The sequence below is a fragment of the Hyperoodon ampullatus genome, assembly GCF_949752795.1.
Source record: "Hyperoodon ampullatus genome assembly, chromosome: 2".
Lineage (NCBI taxonomy): Eukaryota > Metazoa > Chordata > Mammalia > Artiodactyla > Ziphiidae > Hyperoodon > Hyperoodon ampullatus.
In genome coordinates this window covers 20,868,305-20,887,761 of record NC_136915.1, presented here as the reverse complement: position 1 = coordinate 20,887,761, position 19,457 = coordinate 20,868,305, and the positions used below count along the sequence as shown (strand labels likewise).

Here is a 19,457-nt window from a genome sequence, read left to right as displayed (position 1 = left end):
GGGTAGATCCCACATGCTGCGGAGCAACTAAGCCAGTGCACCACAATTACTGAGCCTGCAAGCCACAACTACTGAGCCCGCGTGCCACAATTACTGAAGCCCGCATGCCTAGAGCCCGCGCTCCACAACGAGAAGCCACTGCGATGAGAAGCCCGTGCACCGCAACGAAGAGTAGCCGCCGCTCGCCGCAACTAGAGAACGCTCACGTACAGCAACAGAGACCCAACACAGCCAAAAAAATAAGTAAATAAGCAAATTAATTAAAAAAAACCACTGAGGAAGAATATTCAATGACATGGGAGAATGCTCATGATATAGTCAGTGAAAAAGACAATTACAAAACATTATACATAGTATGAGCTTCGTTTTGTGAAAAGAATATGTATGTATGCAAGAGAAAAAAAGACTGAGAGGATACACGTTAAGATAGTGGGGCTTCCCTGGTGGCGCAGTGGTTGAGAGATCGCCTGCCGATGCAGGGGACACGGGTTCGTGCCCCGGTCCGGGAAGATCCCACATGCCGCGGAGCGGCTGGGCCTGTGAGCCATGGCCGCTGAGCCTCCGCGTCCAGAGCCTGTGCTCCGCAGCGGGAGAGGCCACGGCAGTGAGAGGCCCGCATACCACACACACACACACAAAAAATAGTGGCCACCTCTTCTTTATTTTCAAAATTGGAAGTAATCAACAGCTTATTTTTAACATTTTAATTATCATTTTATGATTGGGAGAAAAGTTCTTTCAAAAGAGGAAGCTGTTAATTTGCTTTCCGTGGCTTTTCAACATCCACTGTTACTCTTAGATTTGCCCATGTCACAGGCCAGTTTCAGAATAATCTGAAAGCCTTAGGGAAAGCCCAACTCTTTTACTTCCTAAACTTTTTAGGTCACTCCAAGGAAGGCGAACTTAATTTTGTTAAGCAGAAGACACCTCAGTTCCTAAATATACATCAACTACCTGTACTTCCCATTCATCAGTTCCTATCAAAGCAATAGTTTGTCTAAATCTAGATTCTAGAGCTGCAGTTTATCACCCTGCCCTGGCTCCCTGTAAAAGAAGAGAGCAGGCATCGCTCTGACATCAGCCTTGACAGTATACACACGTTACAGGGGATGGTGCTGGGAGGTCCAGATTCTAAACTGGCTGGTCTGTGAAATCTGCGAATAACCAGTGTCCATGTCCCGTTTCGGTGTATTTTATGCTCCAAGAACACGGTAGAAAAACACCTTGGTGTGGAGTAAGTCACCTGCCTTAGACACAGGAGGCCTCTATACCGTATGGTCTGAGGAACACCAGAGACCCACACTACCCTTCTTACCATAAGGCTGTCCCCTCTCCTTCTAAGTGGTCTGAAGGCCTCACGGTCAGGTGTGAGGATGCAACAAAAAAGGTGGCAGTCTTTGACTCCGGAGGGGCACTGTCAACAGGTGCATGTTTTCCAGGAGCACATGGAACTCAAGGACAGGAGAAGGCAAAAAGTTCCCATTAATACATGGCAGATCAGTTCATGGGAATTACCGATTGCCCCTAACTACAAGTCCTTCCTGCAGGAGTCCAGTTTTTGACTGGTGGGGTCAGTGGGGAATGGAACAAAATACAAGAATAACAGGAAGGGTCAGGTGCAGAGGTTACAGACTGGTGAGCCAATCCGGCCCACGAACATGTTTTGTTTCACTCTCCTCCACAGGATGTAAATATAAATGTTGCGGAACTGTGAGATTTCACATAAAGACACCTATTTTGGCATGTCCTCTGAATATCAGAAGATTTAGCAACACTGGGCCTGCAACCCCACAGCAACACCTGGCTGGGCTGTCTGGAAGGGCATGGCACTTCCCAACTCCCACGTGCCGGGTGCAGTACTGAGCACGAACGATGCCAACCCCGGCCCCCTGCTCACGCCTGTGCCCTGCCTCGCTCCTGTACTTGCCCGAGTCCGCAACACCCTCTCTAGAGCCAGGGGGACAGTAAGGGCAGCGGTCCTTTCCAGTTCATTATACTGTTTCTGTTTCAAATCTGTTACAACACTCTACCAAGAAAGGTGAAACGGACCTTACAAGAGAGAGGAGTTGTCATTCTTTCCATAAAAAAGAAACTAAAACTTGCTTTAATTCTGAGAGGCCCAGCTGACTAGAAAAGAGGTCTAAGAGATCCCAGAGAGATTTGCACAGACTGAAGTATACCCACACTGGTGGTCAAAGTACTCAAATAGCCAGTTTCTAAATGATAGCGTGAGTAACATTTAAAGAATACAGTTCCTTTTCCTTGGAGTTCCGCCCCTTCAGGGAATCCACCCCTAATTCCCTTAGCTGGAAATCTCAGTTCCTTATGTGCCAGCAGGGGTACTGACTCAGAATTTAACACAACATTTTACAGTAGTTCCTTCTGAATTCTAGGGAGGAAACTTCCTAGCTGGCTAATCAGAAATCCCTCTTGTTAGAATAAACTCTCAGTACTCAACATAAAAATGTTTCTAATGTGGATTCCCCCCACCAAATAATTTGTGTTATTTCATAATTTATCCATACAACATAGATTATGATCTTTTTTGATCACCTGGATATGCAGACATTAAGTAAACTGCTGGCTTAAATTCATTAATGCCTAGCTTCTAAAGTGCTGCCTGGTTTTCAAGTCACAAAACAGGCCTGCTTAAGTATAAAATTATCATGCTTCTATTACCACATTTATATCCCAGAATATTATAGTTTTAAATCACTATAATGGTTAAAATAAATTCAAACTATATTATGAATTAATATAATAAACAAATCTAACCAAATAAAAACTACAGGTACCTTAAATATTATGAGCATGGCAGAAAATGAAAATAAATCAGGTCCAACAATGTATATCTGCTCAGAAACAATGCTAGACTAATATAAATCAAAAACACGTTTCCGGGGCTTCCCTGGTGGCGCAGTGGTTGAGAGTCCGCCTGCCGATGCAGGGGACACGGGTTCGTGCCCCGGTCCAGGAAGATCCCACATGCCGCAGAGCGGCTAGGAGGCCCGTGAGCCATGGCCGCTGAGCCTGTGCGTCTGGAGCCTGTGCTCCGCAACGGGAGAGGCCACAACAGTGAGAGGCCCGCGTACCGCAAAAAAAAAAAACAAACAAAAAAAGTTTCCACAGAGACACTGAACTTACTAATAAATAGAAATATGGCTCTACTACTTTTTTTTCACTTAATAATTTCCAAATAGTTTATTTTCACTTAATAATTTCCAAAAAATTTAGTTGCAGCTATATCCAACATATTTAATCTAATTCTTTCTGAAATGTCATGTATTTTTACTAAATTTTACCTCTCAGCTAGAAATGATACTGTTACAAATAAATGGTCAAATGCACCTGTGGAAGCGGAAAGGCCTACTTTTGGCAGCCACCACTCACGAGGAGGGTGTCAGGCAAGTCACTGTGCAGCACAGATGATTGTCAAGGCAGGTGACAGGTAGCACACGTAGGGAAAGCAGCCAGGGTAAAGCCCCAAACCCCAATCACTGTCTCCCAAGGTCAGATTTTCTTCCACAAACTATTCCTGACACATAGCAAAATATATTTAAATGCAAAAGAAAACAAACAAATATACCATTTTCTCTCTGGCACCAGAGATGACAAACAAGCAGTCAACGTATTTTCTAACCAGGGGGATTTCCTTGGAGGGAAGTTTGGAAACATGGGATCTAAGCTCTCTCTCCAGCTACCACAAAGACAAAGAGAATGGCTAGAGCTAAGGGGGAAGAGAGAAGGCAAGACCCACCAGGAAAGATGAATAAGACGAGGCAAACTAAGATTTCCTCCGAGTTCTTGGCTGACATGTGGCTTGTGCCTAGATTCCTTGGCCCTGAGGAACAACCAACCCACTGGCAGAGCAAACGGCTTTTTCAAAAGTCCCTTGGAGGAGTTTTCTCCCCTTGCCCTTGTAACTTCCAGAAATTCTTAAACCTCCTCACAGCCTGGAAAGAAGTCCTGACAGAGTACTTAATTTTAAAACTTCCTGGGAAATACCAAGGAAAAGGGCTTAGAGTGGAAAGTCCTTCTATTTTTTAGAAATAAAATCAGTAACAACTTACTCAAGAACAACAAATAGTTTGACACTGGATGGCAGGTCCTTGGCCTGGTTTAATGTAATATTTAGGTTTTCCACCTTCAAAAGCCTTTGAGTTGCACTGCACTGCATCTTTCCTCCCCCTGCCCCCATCTAGTATTTTCCCTGCACAAAGGTAATATTCATTCAACAAGTATTTACTGAGCATCTACCCTGTGGCAATCACTGTGTACTGTGGCAGACAAGAAAAAAGGAGGTCCCTGCCCTCGTCTAGCTTACATTCTTTTATGGGCATAATAAGCCCGTGTAGAAATTCAAAGTAGGTAGAAATAGACAATGTAGAAAGTAAACATCTCCTATAATCAGCTACGATTGACCATTTGGTGTATACTATTTCAAATAATTTTCTGTGTATATAAGAATGATACCTAACCATATTTTGTTAATGGTTCATACCATATGATCTGTTTTGCTATTTCCGCCCCTTTAACAATCAATCTTGGGGTGTTTCCATTACCTTCTTTTAAGATGAGTTTCCACCTTTCAAGAGACTCCTTTGTAACCTTCCCCACTTAAACTACTGTGAATTCCCAGGTAGGACTCTTTAGGGACTTGGGAGAGGGCTGGAAAGGTCCATAAAAGGCCACCTCCCCCTGGAGTACCTGTCTCAGGGAATGCTCGTGGGCTCTTCCTCTGGAATTGACTGCTCTGTCTTGTTTCTTTCCCATAGTCAGGTCTCAACTTTGGATTCTACCCTCGCTTTGTGCCTACAATCTCTAAGATGACAAAACAGGGGCTTTTTGGATTCTCTTTACTTTGCTCTTTTGCACAGCTATTCACACCAAAATCATACTGAACCCACTGATTATTAAAAATCAGTATCTAAAAATATGGCCATTTCCTTTCAATGGATACATAATTTTTAATTGTGTGTAGACACCTTAAAATGTGGGAAATGAAAAATCGGAAGTAGTGTAAACTGTCTGTTGTTTTTCCCCCAACAGCGAGACCACACCAAGGAGCCTTCTATACAGCAGAGGTTACACGACAATCTCAAATGCTGGTGTCTGGAGACAAGATTAAATTCAGAAGTACAAAGACTGAGAACTGCTAGTCAAACCACCTGAGCAATCTGTGGCACCAGCAAATCCTGTCAAAGAAGAAAGATGGCTGTTGTTAGCTTTTGCTATCTTCGTCCCCCTTAAGAAAAACATAAAATCATAAAACATAAACACAAGGCTTATATGGGCTAGAAAGTGGAATGAAGACCAGCGACATTTTGCTCACCTACCAGCTTAACCTAGAAAAAGATGAGTCACAAATACTCATATCACAGCTACTAAAAACACAATCAATATACTCACGGATGGATCAGAACACTATTTATAAAGTATGTTGTCATTAATCTATATAATCCCAAAATATTTCCCTAAGACCCAGATCTAGTAATATAAGTTAGTTCCTGGGTATGAGTGTAAGTTAAACACTCCTCAGTGTCAGTGAATGAGTTAAAATGTCTTAAAGTGCTTCTCTATCCCTCCTCTCCTCCTCCCTCCCCTCTGAGTCAGGGCTATCACACTTGCTTAGTGACTACTGGAAAAATCCTGATACACGTTTTCTCCTTTTCTCCCAAGGCTCTCAAGTCTCCAAATAAGCAGAACTGTATGAACAAACTAACTTATAAGTAATAACATTTTGGTGCGCTTAAAATAACCAAATGAATTTAGAGAGGAAAAAAGAGTGACTTTTCAATATATGAAAACATATCCCAGATTTCCACTTTCCCCTGAAGAAAACCCACCCCCACCCTCACCCTCAGAACTTACCACCATGGCCACGCCCACACCCCAGCACCTCAGGCCTTCAAAGCAGTCACTGGTGGCCTTTCCTCAGGGTAAGCTGATGGTTACATCCCCAATCCTAAATTTTCCAATTCAAGGCTCTTCGGTCTGCTGCTGTCAAGCTAGGCCTACCCCAGATTTATTCCTAAAGGGCAAATTTCCTGCTGGGTGGCTCTAGGCTATCTGAACAAGACTAACTCCCACGTAGCCCTAACCAGAACTGAATTCTCAGAGACCCTGTAAGCTTTCAAGGGTACGAGTGGATGGCCCCCTTCTGTTCAGAAATAAGTACACCCCTGTGTCTTTGGCAAGAGCAAGAATTTTTAAAACACTTAAAAGAGCATATCTCTAGAAAAATGTAAAATTAAATGAATTCTGAAATTCTAAGCATTTCTTCTATAGATTTTAGCCATGAGAGCATAAAATTTAGCTCTGGTCCCAATCCTTATGTCAGCTTTAGCTGTATGTGCATTTAAAACAAAAACAAAAACAATATTTTTTTAAAAAACAAAAATAAAGCAGGTTGATAAAACTTCTTTTTTTTTTAAGCAGCATGGTATAACAGCAAAGGCAGAAGCCAAGAAATTTCGGTTCCGGTCCTGGTAACTACCACTCTAGCTGGGTTACTTGGACTAGCCATTTACTCTTGTAGGGCTTGTTTACTTCTCTTCTAAGAAGACAGGGTTGGGGAGGCTGGTCTAACTGTCTCTTAGATCTCTTGCAGTTCCAAAAAAAACAAAAACCATCATTCTAAATTCTACTTAGTTCTGTAAAATGCATCTCTACTAGGCAAACTGTGGATACTTTTCCTTCTTGACTCTTCACACCAAACATTATTCAACTACGTTAAAGAGTTGATATCTTATTAAGAATAAGCACTAGAAACAAGAAAGGTTAACCTTCTGTCTTGAACACAAAAAACGAAGAAAGAAAAGGCGGGATGGAAATAAACCAAGAAGAGACTTTTGCTTCCACATTTCTACAGAATATGGATCACTTTACATTTTGTACTCAGTTTTAAATTCTCTCCCTTAACCAGGAAATTGAAACAAGTAACAAACCCCAACAAGAAACCCCACAGTCTTGGGCTGTATTTGAGAGGGAGCTTTGTGCCAAGTACAAACAAAAGTGTTGGCTCTTCTGCTTGCAGGCCCTGAAACTACAGGAAAGCAGCTCAGGTGTCGCAGCCTGACCTGCCGGATCTTAGAGTGACCACTGAATGATCACACAGACCTGCCATGGAATATTCCACATCAAGTGAAAACCAGTGTTAGGCTAAATTGGGAAAATGATTTCAATATAATTTAGGTGAAAAAAGCACGACACAAAAACTACACAAACATAACGAACAAACTTATGGATACCAATGGGGGAAGGAGGGGGTGGGATGAATTGGGAGATTGGGATTGACATATATACACTACTATGTATAAAAAAGACAACTAATGAGAACCTACTGTACAGCACAGGGAACTCTATTCAATGCTCTGTGATGACCTAAATGGGAAGGCAATCTAAAAGAGGGATATATGTATACATATAACTGATTCACTTTGCTGTACAGCAGAAACTAACACAACACTATAAAGCAACTATACTCCAATAAAAATTAATAAAAAAACCTACACAAACACTATGGCCACAACTATATAAATTTAGTTGAAGAAAATACAACAAAAATTTAACAGTGATTTATGTCATGTATCTCCTCCTTTTTCCACCTAAATTTTCTATAATTTTTTCACACTTAAAATATTTTAAAATTGACCACGAAGAAAAAAATTGAGCAAACCTCACTCTAACTTACAGGATTCCTTTCTAACCCAGCATGTACTTAAAATAACTGATCTTTCTCATTGCTTTTTTGTTTATGTCTAAAAGTTTTTTCCACGTCAGAATTTAAAATATTTTTGGCTACCAATATTATAAGTCTGTTTCTAAATAACTTGGGTAAAGAATTCAGAAATCAAGCTGGCAGAAATTGGGTCATTTTGTAAGATATGTATTTCTTAAACCAAAAGAGGACTTTGGAGTGGCTTTAGCAAGTTCCCAAACTTTTCTTGGGAAGGAGCCTACAGGCAACACTTACTGCCAAGTTCCCCACCTTCCCCCACCTTAGTGGATCTATCAGCATACTTTTTTTTTTTTTAACATCTTTATTGGAGTATAATTGTTTTACAATGGTGTGTTAGTTTCTGCTTTATAACAAAGTGAATCAGTTATACATATACATATGTTCCCATGTCTCTTCCCTCTTGCGTCTCCCTCCCTCCCACCCTCCCTATCCCACCCCTCTAGGTGGTCACAAAGCACCTAGCTGATCTCCCTGTGCTATGCAGCTGCTTCCCACTAGCTTATCTATTTTATGTTTGGTAGTGTATATATGTCCATGCCACTCTCTCACTTTGTCACAGCTTACCCTTCCCCCTCCCCATATCTTCAAGTCCATTCTCTAGTAGGTCTGTGACTTTATTCACATCTTACCCCTAGGTTCTTCATGACCTTTTTTTTTTTTTTTCTTAGATTCCATATATATGTGCTAGCGTACGGTATTTGTTTTTCTCTTTCTGACTTACTTCACTCTGTAGGACAGACTCTAGGTCCATCCACCTCACTACAAATAACTCAATTTCGTTTCTTTTTATGGCTGAGTAATATTCCAAAACTACAAACAGAACTACCATACGACCCAGCAATCCCACTACTGGGCATATACCCTGAGAAAACCATAATTCAAAAAGAATCATGTACCAAAATGTTCATTGCAGCTCTATTTTCAATAGCCAGGAGATGGAAGCAATCTAAGTGTCCATCAACAGATGAATGGATAAAGAAGATGTGGCACATATATCAGCATACTTTTTCTGTTATGGGCTAGGAGTAAACATCTTTGGCTTAGTAGGCCATAGAGTCTCTGTCGCAGTTACTCAACTCTGCCACAATAAAGCAGCCATAGACACTATGTAAATGAATGAGCGTGGCTATGTTCCAATAAAACTTTTTTTTTACAAAAACAGGCAGTGGGCCAGCTTTGGCCTGTGTGCAGTGGTCTGCCAGCCTGTGGTGTACAGCACACTAGAGAACATCCTTGGAGCTTGGAGAGATGGTGAAAAGACCTGAAGGACTGCTTGCTCCTTCACAGGGAACGACCATCGAACCTTATTTTGACAGCCACACCGATCTCCAAGAATTCTTTGAAGGTGGTGTACTAATGAATATTCCCCCCAAAATCGATGAATTGGTTCCTCAAATATAGTAGTTTTCAACCATGATATTGAGAAAGACATAGCTATACAGAATGTGCTGCAATTAATTTACTATTAATACTACAGTACTGGTTTTCAAATGATTTTTAAAAAAAGCTTTATAAAAGGGATGATCAGTCTTATCCTTACAGCCAGCCTGGACCTATACACAGCCTTGGGTGTACCTGCAGGAGCAAAGGACTCATGTACATACTGTCAGCCCATGTACGTTTGCATCAGGAGCCTTAGAGACCACTGAGCCCAGCCCTTTCCATCTGAAGATAACAAATCCACTCTATGGCTAACAGCTCAAACATGTCAGGTTTGGATCCGTTACAGTCTTATTAATATTCATCAAAACATACATGAAGTCAAGGAAGAAGAAACAGGTGATAGCCAAGAAGGGCGAGGGACAGTGTGATAATTCGCTAGGATGGATATACTTTTCCTTTTATAAACTTTCATTGTTGTTCATCATAGAAAAACTTGAAAATGCATGAAAGACCAGAAGAAAAATTAAAAGCCCCCATACTATCATGGAGCAATTAACTATTGTTATCATTTTGGTTCCTTTCCCTTCAAATCCTTTCTCTGTGTGTATTAGAGAAACAAAATGTTTTTAATAAGATTGCTTTCTACTTTCTTCATGAAATATTATGTCATAAGCACTTCCCTATATTATTTAATATGGCTCAAAAATATGATTTTGTAATTTCTGTATTAAAAATCTATGGAATATATGGACCATAATTATTTAAATTTCTCCCCTATTGTTGGATATTTATATCATCTCTTTATTTTTTATAATATTATAGTAAAAGTTGAAAATAATCCTATGGAAGCTTATAAAACTATTTAAATATAACATTTTATATTTAGGTATTTGACAGCAGGTATTGCCTAAAGCAGAGTAATATTCTGGGGCCCTTCAGATCAAGGCACATCAGAGGACACATTAGTGACCACAAGAAGAGGTATATACCCCAGGAGCAGGCACAGGAGCACTGGACCCACGACTGGAAAATGGGCCATCTGAGACCTTGAAATTCTTTACTAAGGGCAGATCAGGTAGTAGAGTCAACCAACATGACAAGTGGGGCCCAAGTGAGGTGGTATCACAAGACTGAGCCTTGACTGCTCTCTCTCTGCAACACCCTACAGAGGAAAACTGTTTTGACTTGACTGCTATTATTAAAATTGTGTAGGAGAAAGGATGTTAAAAAGATGGTGGCAGATGTTTCATTTATAGCATATAGTAAATTTGTGGGATATTCCTTTTGACATAGGTCAACTAATTGGTCTTTCTCCCATGGGCAAATGGAAGAGAGTTCTCTGCTGAGTGTTTTCTCTGTAGGGTATGATGGGGCAGAATGTCAAAACAAACAGATGTGGATGCCAGCCTGGCATCAGCAACAGCATGTATGCTTCCAGAAGTGGCAGAGGGCTCTGAAACCTCTAGCGACTTCAGCAGCAGAACCCACATGTATTTCCCTTCATCTAGCTGCCAATAAGGAAACTAAAACAAATTAATAATCTAATTCATATAATTCATAACACTAGAAATACCTTCCCTCATAAATTGCCTGCTCTGAAGCAAGCCAAAGGAAGAGGAATAAAGATAACTTAGTGGAGGGAAGGAGTTACAAGTGCCCTCTTGAGTTATGTATTTTTAAAAAGCTCCTTGAAATAATGACATTTACAGCAACATGGATGGACCTAGAGATTATTATACTAAGTGAAGTAAGCCAGAGAAAGACAAATACCATATGGTATCACTTATATGTGGAATCGAAAATATGATACAAATGAACTTATTTACAAAACAGAAAGAGACACACAGACATAGAAAACAAACTTATGGTTACCAAAGGGGAAAGGGGGTGAGGAGGGATAAATTGGGAGTTCGGGATTAGCAGATACAAACTACTGTATATAAAAGAAACAATAAGGTCCTACTGTATAGCACTGGGGACTATATTCAATATCCTGTAATAAACCATAATGGATAAGAATATGAAAAAGAATATAGATATATATGTATAACTAAATCACTTTGCTGTACACCGAAAAGTAACACAACACTGTAAATCAACTATACTTCAATTTTAAAAAATAAAAAATAAGGAGAGGGCTTCCCTGGTGGCACAGTCTTCCTGCTAATGCAGGGGACACGGGTTTGAGCCCTGGTCTGGGAAGATCCCACGTGCCGCGGAGCGACTGGGCCCATGGGCCACAACTACTGAGCCTGCGCGTCTGGAGCCTGTGCTCCGCAACAGGAGAGGCCACGATAGTGAGGGGCCCGCGCACTGCAGTGAAGAGTGGCCCCCACTTGCCGCAACTAGAGAAAGCCCTGGCACAGAAACGAAGACCCAACACAGCCAAAAAAAATAAAATAAAATAAAACAAATGTGGGGGTTAAAAAAAAAAAAGAAAAGAAAAGAATTTAAAATTAATTTAAAAAAAAAATAAGGAGAAAAAATAAAAATAAAAAAGCTCCAATTCAGATCTCAGTTTCCAAATGGAAAAAAGATATGAAGTAAGATGAACATGTGTATTTTATAAAATACATAAAATACAGCAAAATTAAGTCTGAGCCAGTCAAGGTAATACAACGTTACTCTTTAACTTAAAGATGGGAAAAGGAACATTTCTGATTGAAATCCATGTCTAACACTGTGCAGTTGACCCTTGAACAACGTGGGGGTCAATCCCAGTGTAATTTACAGTTGGCCCTCTATATCCACGGTTCTTCCACAGCCACAAATTCAACCAACCAAGGACTATGTAGTGCTGTAGTATTTACTACTGAAAAATAAACACATGTAAGTGGTCCCATGCAGTTCAAACCCACGTTGTTCAAGGATCAACTGTATTTACCTATGGAATTTTTAGAAAGAGATTATTTTTCAAACCTAACTTTCCCAGAATTATTTGGGGGATGATTCATATTTTAAGTGGACAATCAAGAACAAGTCCAAAGTGGTAAAGGACAACTTTCTCCACCCCCACCCTCATTTTTCTATCTGTCTGACAAAGATTTGCATGAACAGGACACACACTCTTCTTTTTGTGTCTATGCCACAAGAACTCTGGATACGCAAAAAGAAAAGGTCAAGGACTAAAGATGTGCTTCTCAAAACCATGAGAAGAATCAAGTTACATGTAAATTTGTCAAATGTGGAAAGTAATCACTGTCACCACTCAGAGCACTGGAAAGGGCTGGAGTCAATGCTTCTGGACAACAGCACAGGTGACCAACAAACCCATGCAAAATAAACGCTGAATGTCAAACACCACCAAGTTAATTGTCACAGTATCTGATCACAAACAATTCCTACAGGCATACTTGGAAGTGTGTTTTTCAAGACCTAAGTCAAGTTTATGGAAAGCATTGGTAAGGTCACAGCACACACACTTACCTTACCAGTGCATCTGGTTTGCTTAGCTGGTTATTAGGAATACAGTTTTCCATTAAGTCCTTGTGTGCACTTGGGCTCTTGCTAGGGCATTTCTGCTTCTTCTCGTTTTTACTAGATGAGGAAGGAATGCTCCCATTTGTGGCGCTGTGACTTCGAGGTGAGGAGTTCACAACTCCACTGGCATTTTTGTAGTTTTTTGAGGAAGCAGTGCATGAGTCCTCTTTCAAGAGATTTTCTGTACTTCCCACGAGATCATTATTTAATCTTTTACTATTGATATGGTTTTCCATATACTCAATTTCTTGTATTTTAGAGTCTACAGGTTGTAGAATATTGTTGTTATTTATTCCAAGGTTGTGTTTTTTGGCATCTTTGTCTTTTTCTTTCCCTTTTTCTCGGTATTCTATCTCTGGCAAAGTTGTGGAGAGTTTTTTATTGGCTGGGATACCTCCATTGTGGTGTATGAGGATTGAGGAATCCATATCAGGTAATCCTTTGGCTGCTACAATACCAAAAACAAACCAACAAGCAAAAAAAACCCACACTGGAATATTTAGTTGTAAAAAAACACAATGGATTGATTCAATAAACTGCATCATCTACACTCAGAAACTCACTATATTAAGTTGCAAACTCATTCAGAGACAATAACCACACCACATTATGCTAACTTCAAGAAGCAAATCCAAATAAGTTTGAGAAGCTGCACATTTAGAAAATCGCCATCATTTATAAACACCAAGCCATTAATGTTTTGGCCTTGAAGATAATATGAGGATTTTACAATTAAGCCATACTTCACTTATCAGTCAAATCAAACTTGTCTATCATGGGGGTGATAGGACACAGGCACATCATACTCTTAAAAGGTCACATTTTAAAAGATGCTTCGATTAAACAAACTTAATAATTTTACTGCAAAGAAAGAGATTAAATGAAACAAAAAGGTGTGATGTTAGGATACAGGGCATCTATCCTTTGTCTGGACTCTATCATTAAAGTAATAAGAAGTCTATTATCATTTACTAGGCCACTTACAAAGAATTTTCTGTATCAGGTCTACATATTCCAATTTGTCAAAGTCTACTTGAAGAGATAATTTTGCACCACACCAGAGAATAAGATTTTGTCATATATCAACTAAAAACATGACCTTCTCAAACCAAAGAAAACTGGTATTGCTATCAATTCATCTATTGAATTGGTTATACATTCATGATAGAGGTTGTATTAGAAAAAGGTCAATCTGAGATCCATGTTGCATTATACAAACCATTTAAAGTGAGACCTAGCCATCTTTGCTCTATTCAGAAGGATTTTGACTTATAAAACAATTCTATATTGTTTACATCTCTTTCTTGCTTATACTTTGGTTCTTGGTTTGCTTCAATTACAAATACACATAGTTATATACATTATTTTGTTACTGAGAATAAATATTTTAAAATATTGATAACAAATAAAATATTAAAATAGAAAATAAGCTATAAAAATGAAATATATAAAAATAATAAAATAAACATATTTAGAAGCACATGGCCTTCAGACACTAGGTAGAAAACATCACGCACATTCTGTACTTCATGACCAAACAAAGCAACAGCCCTGAAGAGGCACACCAGAAAACAGGAAAAGCCTTGGTAATTTTCCAGAGCCCTAGCAACTTTTCTGAAAAAAAAAAAAAAAAAAAATACCGACAGACAAAATTATGACTAACCTATTGAGTCAATGGCTTTAGAGTAAAGACCTACCTTCCTCGGCCTCTTTTTCTTGCTTTTGTAGCATTTGTTGCTCTGGGGGGAGGGCTTGTTGAAGAAGCTGCATGTAAAATTCGTTCTCTTTTTGCACTTCCTTTTGCTTCCTCAACCGCATTTTGTAGCTTACATAACTTTTGAAGCCGAAGCCCAAAGTCACCACAGGGTACCCAATACTAGAAAGAAGACAATCCCGCTGGTAATTGTAAGTTAAAAACAAACAACAGGTGCATGAAGCACATGAGGACACCGATGACTGAAATTAAGAAATAAATTCTAGATGATGATGATAGTTGAGCATTCAGTAAACACATACATAGTGTGTAATGCGTGCTGTGGAAATCAGAGGCAGCTGGCACGTAGAACAAACCCCCAGGGAACAGCAGGACTGCTGGACCGTAAGAGGCCGCCCATCAGACTTTGGCATTCTTCAAATGAACTCAAGGAGTTACCGTAGGGACTGCTGGATACAGAGGCTAATGTCTTTGATTAACATTGAACTGCCTTATGCATGATTAGAACTATGATTAGGCATCTGTATGCTTTTAAGAACTAACAGGGTAGAGATTTTATGAGTGGTCATAAGTAAACATTACAAGTGTTAAAAAATCAAAGGGACATCATTTGGTTTTTAATACTAGAAGGCAGGGTCAGATTCAGGTGACTAATCTTTTTGCTGCCTGAGGGGTACTGTCACCAGCTATTCCTGGAAAATTAGTTCATACATAAACACTCTATCAAACATAAATTCAAGAATCATTTAACTAAGTATCTGATGTTATCAGTGCCAACAATTGGTTTGCACCAACAAATTAAACCACCTGTACTTACAACTCTAATCTCTGGGATAAAAAGTTGAAATATTTTCATTCAACTCATCAGTCTGTCTAATATCATTTCAAAGTCTCTGAAAACACTGCTGAAACTCATATTAAGCTTCATTAACATGAAAACAACAATTATAATTAGTCTAAATGTGATCACACCACAAATTTAAAGTGACAAGTTTTACTGACCAGGTTTAGTTAATTCACTTGTTTGTGAAAAGACTTTAAACATATTGGAAACTATTTTTTTGTTGTTGATTCCTATTTGTTTAGGTTTCTGCCATAAATATTAGCAAAAATTGGTGTATTTAAAAGAAATATACATTACGTGGTTATTTCCGCAATAGATATAAACAAGAATCAAGCTCATTTTAAAATATGTTTCATGGTTTAAGGTTAAAAATAATATTCCTTAAAAAATTATTAATAATATTCTCTTACTTTTGTAAATAGGCAAAGGAAACTGTAAGTTCATTTAAGCTCCATGAAATAGCCATATATTTCACTAAGACTTTTTGGAATCATTATCTGATTACAATAAAAATAGATAACATGTATCAGACACCTATGTGCTTGGCATTAAGTTAAACACTTTACATATATCACCTTATTTCATCTTTCCCATGACACCCCATGAGACAGCTTCCCAACATATAGGTAAGAGAACTCAGGCTTAGAGAGGGTGACATGTCCAAGGCAACAAAGCTGTTAGGGGGCAGAGCTGGGATTCAAACACCCATCTGCCTGACTAGAGGGCTCATGTTCTTTACCACACCATGTTATGTTATCTTCTGGATTCATGTAATATCTCTGAGAAAAAATTTACAATTGAAATTACCATTCTACATTGAAAACACTGAATTAGATTACAGATTAAGAATACACATAATACTCACCAGTGAGCAGCAAATGGACGACAAAGGTCTACATGAAAATTTTTGAGATCTTTAAATCTAATTGCTGCTTCAATATAAACAAAGAGTATCCAGAGGGATACTGTGGGCAAACACACTCCCCTTTCTGTGGGAAAGCAGCAGAGAGACAAGCATCAATTAAACATTAACTAATATAACAGATGGGTTGTTTGGGAGACTGGTTCAACTACAGTAACTTTAAGACTTTCAAACTCGGGACTTCCCTGGTGGCACAGTGATTAAGACTCCGTGCTCCCAATGCAGGGGGGGCCTGTGGTTTGATCCCTGGTCAGGGAACTAGATCCCACATGCATGCTGCAACTAAGAGTTCGCATGCCACAACTAAGGAGCCCGTGAGCCACAACTAAAGAGCCCACCTGCTGCAACTAAGACCCAGAGCAACCAAATAAATTAATTTTAAAAAAAGACTTTCGAACTAATTAAAAAGCAATATAATCCAAACTGAAAGCTTTTATATGACAAAAGATGCCTGGAATCATAGACAAAAATAAAAACAAGCATTCTGGCAGAAAATATTTACAATATATGTAAAACAAAGAAGTCATAGCCCTAGCATACAAAGATCTCCTACAAATCAATAGAAAGTCAACTGAAGAAAAAAAAATTGAAAGTCATAAAAGAAAAAATATAGATGGCTAAAAAACATGTGAAAAGATGCCAACTTCATTACTGATTAGGGAGATAAAAATTTTTTAAATGAGATTTTATTATTTTAACCTATCAGATAAAGCAAAAATTTTAAAGATGGGTAATAGTATAGGGAAGATATGTGAAAGGCTTCCTTCTCATACTCAGCAGTAATATAAATTGGGGCAACTTTCTTAGAAGGCAATTTGGCAGTATAATTAAAAATACTTATACCTTTGACCCAGAAATTCCAATTCCAGGAATTTACCCTACAGAAATACAAAAGAGCCCTGGGAAAAATGTATAAGAATATTCAATGTATTATTTGCAACAGCAAAAATTAGGATTTAGAATTAACTTAAATGCCTATCAACAGGAACTGTTTAATTATGATAAATCTATATAATGAAATATGATGCAGCTTTTCAAAAGGATGAAGATCTGTACTACCATAAAATATGTAAAAGATACAAATTCTTAAGTAAGAATGAGTTACAGCACTAAGAAATGTTTCTGACATTTAAGTATTACTCAAAAATTTTTTTTTCTTAACTACAAGCTCATATTCCTTTTATAGTTACAAACAATTTTCATTGTAGGAAAAAGCAGCTTGCAATAGAATAAATAAAACTCAAATAATGAGATAATTTTCACTGGGCTTTAGAATCAAAGTCTGTAGGCTATGTCCATCTATGTCAGGACATGACTAATAATGGGATATTTCATGAAGATAGACCACAAAGGCATGAGATCCACTAACTCTGGAAATATCTCCTTTGAGACCATATAAAGCTAGCAAGTTACAGAAGACAGAACTGGAGGGAAAACTCAGTGACCTGAAGAACTAAATGGCTTTTTTCTAAGACTCTTTGGGATGAAACACAAGAAAAATTATAGCATCTTGGTACTAGAAAGATGATCACTTAATCCAACTTTCCTTTTATGGAAGAGTAAAGTGAGGCCCAGAGTTTATACAAATTGGGTCCAAATCACAGAGATAACAATGAATCTGCTTCTAGGGAGAACCTAAATCCCCATAGACCTAGTCCATAAGGTAAGAAGACACTCAAAGCTCTGTGAAGACAGCTAATGGTCTCAACCATTCTTACAGATTTAATGTACTGAAAAAAGGGTATTTTCACAATATAGGAAGACAAACTGCAACCCTTAGGATAATGCATTTTCAATTTCACTTCAAAATGCATTTTAAAAAATTTATATTCTGTACTCCCTATATTAATTTCTAAAGTTATCATAAACAAAATAAGCACATTACAGAAAAAATAGAAAAATTTGGATAAACTACCCATATTTCTACACCTATAAAATAAATAAAATCAAACCACGTTGAAAATATTTTTGAACTAGTATAATAGTCATGTTGTATATACAGTTTTTTTTTAGGTATTCTTTTGGCTTCTGTTATGTATGTATGTATGTATTTAGGCCATGCTGTGCGGCACGTGGGCTCTTAGTTCCCCAATCAGGGAGCGAACCCGTGTCCTCTGCAGTGGAAGCGTGGAGTCTTAACCACTGGACCTCCAGGGTAGTCCCGTACATACAGTTTTATATCCTGTTTTCTCCCTCTTAATAGCAAGGAAAAAAATTAATGATACAATATTTTCATTCTTCTGTGGCAATATATAATTTCATCAACCATTCCTAATATTCTTAAGAAAAATTTAAAATTTTAACAACTGAAAGAGGAATTAATCCCAAGCTATAAAAATTGCACTCATATTTATTGGGCCTAATAAGAACACAAAGTTAGTTTTGTTTGTTCACTAATCATTCCAAATTAAAACATACTTCATAATGTAGGTATTCCAACATGCATTTCTGCGCCTAGAGCTAAAGAGAGGCCAATATCATTTATAACATTAGCTTCATTGCTGCCCTGTGGGTCACCCACTGAACTCCAGTAGGTTCTATTAACAGTTATATGAGTAGTTTTTTCTCAACTATTAAGAAATTATTAAAGTAATTTATGGAATCATTATAGTTAATCAGAGTCAGAGATTATCTGAGCTCGAAGGCTCCCTTAAACACTGTCTAGATTACTCCACCCTCACATGACAGAGAAGAAGCTGAGACCTAGAGAGAATGACAAGTATAAATGGCAACTCACTCGAAACTGAGGGCCAGGACAAGGAAATACAAGTAAAAACTGGTATATGGGAAAATCACTTTAACTAGAGGAAAGCAGACTAAGGAACCAGCATGCTAGCTTATAAATTCAGTCAGATATGAGAGAGTGCTAAAGATGGAGAAAACAATGCTCAAAGTGGATACTTTAAATAACAGAGCTGAACTGTGTCTTCTACCATGGGACAACATCATCCTTATAGCATTTAGAGAAGAGAATGAATGTTGCTCCAGAGAGCTTTTATTAGTTGGTGCTCCAACAGAGGTCAAAATTCTACAGGTTGCTGCTGGGCCTAGGAATCAAGCTTCATGCAGCTTTGCAGAGAAATGTGACGATCTGAGAGCCAATCATCACATCCCCATGCGTCCCATGTGCAGGCTTCATAGTGGACTGGAGCTATCAAAACATCTCAGGTCATCTTAGTTTGTAATAGCAAAAGAATAGCTCTAAGAAGGGAGGTGGCTACGTAGCTCCACTCAAGTCAGAACATACCTGAAATAGTACATTTTGGTTTAGAGAGCCACTAAGAACTAGGGAGATCAGAATGGTGCAAGTGCTTAAAATAACATACAAGGAAAAGCTGATGAAATCGGAGATGCTTTGTCTACAGAAAAGAAG

At 38.6% G+C, this 19,457-nt stretch overlaps 1 protein-coding gene across 2 annotated transcripts in view; it reads right to left on the bottom strand.

The window, feature by feature from the left end:
• MACO1 (macoilin 1) overlaps positions 1-19,457 on the bottom strand; it is a gene marked incomplete at its 5' end in the record, with an annotated part of 56,973 nt that overhangs the window by 20,029 nt on the left and 17,487 nt on the right. The window contains 3 exons of one of the 2 annotated variants that reach the window (XM_079697479.1): positions 12,551-13,052; positions 14,302-14,480; positions 16,028-16,148. In XM_079697479.1, the coding sequence (XP_079553605.1) occupies positions 12,551-13,052; positions 14,302-14,422 (623 nt within the window). Of the gene's footprint in view, positions 1-12,550; positions 13,053-14,301; positions 14,481-16,027; positions 16,152-19,457 lie in introns of those variants that run through there. The other variant, XM_079697480.1, reaches the window with a different exon arrangement.